Here is an 8,667-nt window from a genome sequence, read left to right as displayed (position 1 = left end):
AGTCACGTCATGTTCTTTTATCTGATCTTAATGTTAACCAGACTGCCTTAAATGTGGTCAATAAATGGAATATCTTTGGATTTTTTTGTTTGTTTTTTATTAGAGAAATTGTTTGTTTGTGGCCCCTTTTTACCAGATGTGACCTGATTAACCTGTCTACAGGCCTTAGGACAAACATTTTTGCCTCCCAGTATGCATGATATTTATTTCTTCAGGCCACCAGAAACAGCAGAGGTGGTGAAACACTCACAAATTATCTGACATTTAACAGAACCTATCATCAGACCATGACAATTCTTGCTTAGTAACATCATCCCATCCAGCTCTCTTCAACACCTCCATATCAACATGGTATGAGGACGTTTTACATGTGCAGACCATAGCATGAATATATATACACACACACACACACATATACATATATATATATATATATGTATATATATATATATATATGTATATATATATATATATGTATATATATATATATATGTATATATATATATATATATATATATATATATATATATATATATATATACATATATATACATACACATATATATATATACATATATATATATATACATACACATATACATATATATACATACACATATATATATATATACATACACATATATATATATATATACATACACATATACATATATATATATATATATATATATACATATATACATATATATACATACACATATATATATATATACATACACATATATATATATATACATACACATATACATATATATACATACACATATACATATATATATATATATATATATATATATATATATATATATATATATATATATATATATATATATATATATATATGTATATATGTTGGCTGAATGACTACAATTCTTTAAGAAAAGTTTTAATTCATGCATCTAAGGTATTTATCTTCTGTTAATTCTAAAGACTGGTAGAATTTCTTGAAGAAAACATGACATTTAACAAAGTAAGGAAGTGATTTGGAGAATTGAGCTTAATAAATATGGAATTTAGCAAATAGACTGTATATAAAAGATGGACAGGGCCTCCGTGACATCACCCATCCCTATGTTCCGGATGGAAAACAATATGACTGACATGGGAGAGATGTTTGTCAAGTTGCAGCCTCTGATACAACCTTCAAAGATGGCGTCAGACATACTTTTTCAACAGTTGATTTTTTTTTAATGAAATACACTGTAAAAAATCCTAATAAATAGTAAACTGTAATAATCCACTGTGTAAAAATGTAAAAGAAATCAATATAGGACTTAATTTTGCAATGCTCAAACTTTGATCACAATGAAAGCGCCCCTTAAGGCGGCCCTGTGGGGGGTACTCCAGGAGTATGGGGTACCGGACCCCCTTGTACAAGCTGTCCGGTCCCTGTACGACAGGTGTCAGCGCTTGGTCCACATTGCCGGCAGTAAGTCAGAGTCATTTCCGGTGAGGGTTGGACTCCGCCAAGGCTGCCCTTTATCACCGATTCTGTTCATAACTTATATGGACAGAATTTCTAGGCAGAGCCGAGGTGTTGAGGGGATCCGGCTTGGTGGCCTCAGGATTGGGTCTCTGCTTTTTGCGGATGACGTGGTCCTGTTGGCTTCATCTGGTCGTGATCTCCAGCTCTCGCTTGAGCGATTCGCGGCCAAGTGTGAAGCGGCCGGGATGGGAATCAGCACCTCCAAATCTGAGACCATGGTCCTCAGCCGGAATAGGGTGGATTGCCCTCTCCGGGTCGGGAGTCAGGTCCTGCCTCAAGTGGAGGAGTTTAAATATCTCGGGGTCTTGTTCATGAGTGAGGGAAGGATGGAGCGTGAGATCGACAGACGGATCGGTGCGGCGTCTGCAGTAATGCGGACTCTGCGCCGGTCTGTCGTGGTGAAGAAGGAGCTGAGCCAGAAGGCAAAGCTCTCGATTTACCAGTCGATCTACGTTCCTACCCTCACCTATGGTCATGAGCTGTGGGTCGTAACCGAAAGAACGAGATCTCGTATACAGGCGGCTGAAATGGGTTTCCTCCGCAGGGTGGCCGGGCTCTCCCTTAGAGATAGGGTGAGGAGCTCGGTCATCCGGGAGGAGATCAGAGTAGAGCCGCTGCTCCTCCGCATCGAGAGGAACCAGTTGAGGTGGCTCGGGCATCTGGTCAGGATGCCTCCTGGACCTCCCTGGTGAGGTGTTCCAGGCACGTCCCTCTGGGAGGAGACCCCGGGGAAGACCCAGGACACGCTGGAGGGATTATATCTCTCGGCTGGCCTGGGAACGCCTCGGGATCCCCCCCGCAGAGTTGGCAAATGTGGCTGGGGAGAGGGAAGTCTGGGCTTCCCTGCTTAGAGTGCTGCCCCCACGACCCGACCCCGGAAAAGCAGCAGAAGATAGATGGATGAATATATTTGAGCTGAACGATGGGCTGAACGATGCAAAAACTGAAGTCCTTCCATGACAGATTCTCTCCAGTATTCTAGCCCACTTACTTCGTTCATTAAGTCCTCGCTTAGAGTAACTCTTGACCTGCGCCATCTGTAGATGCTCATCTTAAATCACTGGCTTCGTGTTCTGATCATTTAAAAAACATCACCAAGCGGAGTCCACTTATGTCCCCATTTGAGACAGCGATGATCATTCATGCCTTCATGTCGTTGCATCTCGATGACTGTAATTCTGTTTTCACGTGTTTTAGTAAAAAAATCTCTGTCTTCAGGTTGTGAAGAACATTGCTGCAAATTGTCCAAGTATTCACAAGTCACCTCTGCAGCTGCTTGTTTACACCTGAGTGCATTTTAAACTTCTGGTTTTAACATATGTACATGATCAAGCACAGGTTTACATCAGGGACCTGGCAGCTCCTGTGATCTAAGTTGTTTTACTCACTCTTTAATACGCTCAGTTATTGCTATGTTAAGAAATTTACCAGAATAAAATACTATTTTCCCTTTATCATCTTGTAAAAATCTGCTTTTTTTTTTTTTTCCCCCCCCATTTGTTTTCTATGGTTTCTCTCTCTGGCCACTGCTTTTCTGTTTTTTTTCATTATTATTTTGTTTATTAACAAATGGGGTTAAAGAGTGGGAAGGAAGTTTCCTTATCTTGGGCGTTGGTATTAATACAGTGATGCTGCAGCTCCACCAACGCAGGCCAACGCAGAAGCAGAGGTCATGTTAATGTGATCTATGACGATACTGAGATAAAATAGGACCTATAATCAAACACAACATGCTTTGCAAGCAGACTTTCAGAAACGAGAGAAAACCCAACGACAGAAGGAGGCTAGTTGTTTCTGAGTGTCTGCTACTTAAAGTTTTCAGGCTCCGAGTTAAACCTCTGAGTGCTGAACAAGACGCAACGTCAACAAGGTATTGTATTTGGGCCCATAAATCATTACCTTTATCTTAATTAGAAAAGGCAAGACATGAAAATAAGATAAGACAAGGTTGTATAACAATTTAGAGCAATAAAGCCTAAATATAAGAGGCAGCCATCCTGACTGCTCATATCGACTTCGATGGTGGAATGATTCGCTGCTGTCCATCCATCCATCCATCCATCTTCTGCCGCTTATCCGGGGTCGGGTCGCGGGGGCAGCAGCCTAAGCAGGGAAGCCCAGACTTCCCTCTCCCCAGCCACATTTGCCAACTCTGCGGGGGGGATCCCGAGGCGTTCCCAGGCCAGCCGAGAGATGTAATCCCTCCAGCGTGTCCTGGGTCTTCCCCGGGGTCTCCTCCCCGAGGGACGTGCCTGGAACACCTCACCAGGGAGGCGTCCATTCGGTGAGGTGCTGGTGAGTTTTATTTCTGTTTACATGCATGTTGTCTCTGCGTTATGCTTGTGGTGCAAAGTGGATTCTGCTTCCATAAATTTTAGAATAAACATGATCTAACCGCTATAAATCAATTTTATTTTATTTTATCACATAAAAGGTGGATTTGTTTTTAGAGAATCCTGCGTTCTCACAAGCGAGACTGGTGAAACAGAGCGATTCTGATAGGAAATCAAAGTTAAATTTCATCATTGACTTAAATGTTTATCATTTTTAAATGCTTTATTACAGATTCACTACAGACTCACAGACAACAGGGAACAAAATGTAGTTCCTGATCCACATCACACAACAAAATTAATTTTCAGTTTTAAAACCTGAAAAAGTTCATTTTAAGTATTTAGAAGATTTTTAAAAGAGAGTCAAATGTCAATACAAATACTTTCTGCTTACAATTTTACATACATTTAATGATGTTTTCTTTAATAATTGATCATGATTATGATCATGAAAAACAATAACAAAGATTTTTGGCAAATAGCATTTTTTATCAACAACTGGTGAGTTGCAGAACTGGGAATTCAACTTTTATTTTGTAAAAATTAAACATCAACAACGTAAGAAAATAGTAAAATAACTCACTTATTCCTTTTTTTATCACATAAACAAATTAAACGGAACAAAAACCTGATATTTGTTGCTTCTCATTTACTTTTTCTGACTTTTTACAACTGAAGTCCATTGCAAGATAAATATCAATTTCATCACACTGGTATCAAATGATACAGATTCTGGCCTGACATAAGTACCGTAATACTGATGTATATATGTATGTATATATATATATATATATATATATATATATATATATATATGTGTGTGTGTGTGTGTGTGTGTGTGTGTGTGTGTGTGTGTGTGTGTTAAAACTAAAAGTCACAGTCTGTACACTGCCTGGAAATGACAAATAACGTACACTTAGTGACAGTAGAAGTATTTACTTTATTAATAAAAAGTATAATGTACAAAAATGTAATAGTTGCAAAACAAAGTTAAAAGCTTGCATTCAAGTTCATTGTACTTGCTGGGCTCCACAGCCTTAGTGTAATATTTAGCAATAGCTCTGGCAAGCACTCCCCCCTGAAGAAGGCTTCTGTAAGATAGTTTTCCAGAACTCCCTGTCTGGGAAGATGCACACCGCTACAAAGTCCTTTTCTGTCCAAACAGCCAGGTCACAGTAATCTGACTAACAAAAATCTTATATTCCACTTCTGGTTGAATCTTTGTTAAGTTGCTGGGCAAAACCCAGCTGGCACATCTGTCACAGTCTTCGTTCCACGGATGCGGACGTGCGTACAGGTCTCTGCTACTCCTGCCATGCAGGTGCGGTTGTCACCATAGACATTAATCAAGAGTAAATTCTAAAGAAATTAATAAATAAATAAAGAGAAATAAATAAAGAATAAATGCTTTATTAATGTCCATGGTGGCCACATTCCACTTTGCCAGCACTGCAGGGCTTGAGAGGAGGCTCGTTCAACCGCTGAGAATGCATAACCTGTGAGGACCGGCGCACGTAGTTCGCCTAATTCTAACAATATTATATGATCACTCGGTTGCGGGCGTCACCATAGCAACACGTTAATTGGCTGGTTCAGACCAGCTGGCTTTCGATAGGGGAATAAAAGAAACGCGCTTTAGCTTTTGGTTGACAGCAGTTGCTCAGCATAAAAATCACTGGTCTAATAACCTGCATCAATAATCATGTAATTCTTCAGGAATGGCTTCTGAAAATGACGCCAGTCTATTATTTACGTCCCAGACTGCATTACGTCATCACGTCCGTTGCCAAGGCCACCATTATTTCGAATTCGAGCGGAAATTTTCAGCGGTTAAAATACATATCAGACGTTTTTTTTATTATTTTAAAGAGGAGAATCAACTTTTTGGCTACCAGTGGACAGCCAGTCTCTGGGAAATACACGAAACAGGTAGACAAACAAGTCATTTAAACCCTGTATGTCTTCAAAATAATATGAACATGAAGCAGATTATTCGTGACCATATTGATAGTTCCAAAGTTAAGCTAGTTATGCTAAATCGTTAGCATAGACTGTATATGAAAGATGGACGGAGCCTCCAGCGGTAAAAAGTGAAACCTCTGCGAAGTGCATAAAACTGCAGTTCTCCCTTCATCCACCAGGGGCTGCAAAACAGAGCGAATCCCCATAGACTCCCATGTTAAAAAGACCAACTTCACAGCAGAAATAAACATGTTTACAGCAGAAATAAACATGTTTACAGCAGAAATAAACATGTTTACAGCAGAAATAAACACGTTTGCAGCAGAAATAAACATGTTTACAGCCTGGTACAAAAATCCATTTTTGGTTTAATAGGTTAGGTTAACCTTCATGACAACTGTGGGGGGGGAGTGAATTTTTTTCTAACTCGCCCATTTAAAAGTAATTTAATTTCAAAGTTTTGCATATTTAGGGGCGTGTACTTTTGATTGACCGGTACACAATCTCCCTCGTCAAGTCAGAACAACGTAGAACAACCGCGGTTTTTAGCTTGTTAACAACATGACTTAGCTTTAGCCCGCTTACCTCCATTAGCTGGTTAGCTCCTGTTACCTCCGGGTTAGTTCGTTTTGCTCTTAGCTAAAAAAAGCTCGGAGTTCGCTAGATGTCAATCATCCACCATGGCGCTCACAGCCCCCCTCTCAGCTCCATCTCTTTGCCCATATTTGTATTTTCCGGGCGAGACGCCCACCGAGCTTCAGTTCAGCTCTTCAGAAATCTACGTGTGACGTCACGGAGGGTCAGCCCATCTTCCTATGTACAGTCTATGATTGTTAGCCTCTTCTCTTTCTGTTACACACATTTGCGTTAAATCCAGTGGGGAAATGTGTGTGAGACAGGAATATATCCCGAATTTCCCAAAACCACCATGGAGGAGGTGCTGCTGTGAGTGTGCATGTGCGTGTGTGCACGTGCGTGCGTTGTGTTGTGTTATAGTAGATGACAACAGCTTTAACATCAGAGTTTGAAGTTTTGTTTTTAGGATACAACTTCAGTTCAAATGTAGAGAGAAAACTAACAGCTTTATTATAATATTTAATCACTTGTTTACCAGCAGGTAATAGATAGAATAGAATAGAATAGAATAGAATAGAATAGAATAGAATAGAATAGAATAGAATAGAATAGCTGGTCAGACTGCTGGGAGTCCGGTTGGACACAGGTCCTGCCGTGCAGTGCAACAGGATTTTTTCTCTTTGTTTTTTGATTAAAATGAGGCTGCCTGATAGAAACGTTCAACATTTAATTTAATAATTTGTTGAGTAGCAAATTTCATAATTAAACTGGATTATTGAGCCCATATCCCCAATAAATGACACTTGAAGGCTAATCATGTTGCAAAGGTCAGTTTGTGTGTAAAACATCAAAGTTTGCATTTATTAAAGAACAAAATCTGCATTATCATTCCCAACCGATAAACGGTGCAAAAGCTGAAGACTTCACTGAAAGTCATGCAGGATGTTGGGCTAAAAAAAAGCTTCACTTGTATTAAAGTTTCCTCCATCACAACCTGCAGCACCCTGCCTGATAAAACTATCTAGTGTGGATCATGGGCAACAATGTCTCAAGTCATTATGAAGACCAGGGAACCGTCTTTCTTAGCAACGAGGACAGGAATGAGGTTTACAGGATCCCTGCCCTGTTCTACGACAGAGACAGAAAAGTCCTCATGGCCTTTGCTGAGAAGCGCAGGACTTCAAATGATGCCAGCACAGAGGCGCTGGTCCTGAAAACAGGGAAGTTTATCAAAGATGGGACCACTCAGCAGCCAATAATTCAGGTAATTATCAACACTAATAAGAGTTGTTTGTAAATTAGCATGTTAAAGATCATTCTGAATGACCCATTTTTCAGTGGTCAGAGTCCACTAACGTGGTGGAGAAGAAGCATCTTGGTGGATATCGTCCGATGAACCCCTGCCCAGTCTACGAAACGAGCAGCAGAACACTCTTCCTGTTCTTCATCTGTATTGAAGGGACCGTTTCAGAATCCTGCCAGAGGTTCTTCGGATACAACAAGGCCCGGCTCTGCTACATCACAACCGCAGATGCTGGTCAGACCTGGAGCGAAGTCACCGATCTCACTGACAAACAGCCGGAAATGAAGACATGGGCCACATTTGCTGTTGGGCCGGGTCACGGCCTTCAAACCCAGACCGGCAGAATGATCGTTCCAGCTTACGCTTACGGCTCTTGTTCCCACTCATGTTTCTGTATAGGCTGTTTCTGTGCTATTCCACGTGCACTGTGTCTGTACAGCGATGATAATGGCGTTACATGGCAATTTGGTAATACGTTGGAAGAGAAATCCGTTGAATGTCAGATGGCAGAAGTTTCTGATGACAGAGGAAACCGGCTCGTCTACTGCAATGCTCGTAACGAGGGAGGTTATCGAGTGGAAGCCATCAGTGACAGCAGTGGAAAGGAGTTTTTAACCCTCCCTGCTGCTGAGAAGCTGGTGGAAACAGGTAGAGGCTGTCAGGGTAGTGTAGTTTCCTTTCCAGCTCAGCCTGGAAGGGCCGACTCAGGTCAGGAGCCACAGTGGCTGCTTTACACCCACCCAACCAGCCAGTCCAAACGGACTGATCTAGGAGTGTACCTGAACAGGTCGCCGCAGGATCCACATGCTTGGAGCAAGCCCTGGATCATTAACAACGGGCCCAGTGCTTACTCAGACCTGGCGTACATTGACGAGGGCTGGTTTGCGTGCCTGATGGAGCGTGGAGAGAAGTCTGAAATCGAACAGATAGCGTACAACGTCTTTAGCTACGATCAGGTCATTCAAAATGTTGAGAATGTGTCCTGA

General features: G+C 41.1%; 1 protein-coding gene across 1 annotated transcript; it reads left to right on the top strand.

Moving 5' to 3' along the window:
- Positions 1–7,411: 7,411 nt before the first annotated feature.
- Positions 7,412–8,667, top strand: LOC306768581 (sialidase-3-like; the record flags this gene model as incomplete). Its single annotated transcript, XM_079256989.1, has 2 exons — positions 7,412–7,642; positions 7,717–8,667. The coding sequence occupies 2 exons, from the start codon at positions 7,412–7,414 to the stop codon at positions 8,665–8,667; spliced, it is 1,182 nt and encodes a 393-aa protein (XP_079113115.1).

Source organism: Telmatherina bonti, assembly GCF_933228915.1.
Source record: "Telmatherina bonti genome assembly, chromosome: 17".
NCBI lineage: Eukaryota > Metazoa > Chordata > Actinopteri > Atheriniformes > Telmatherinidae > Telmatherina > Telmatherina bonti.
Note: the sequence above shows the minus strand (reverse complement) of the source record. Positions and strands in the feature narration are given on the sequence as shown.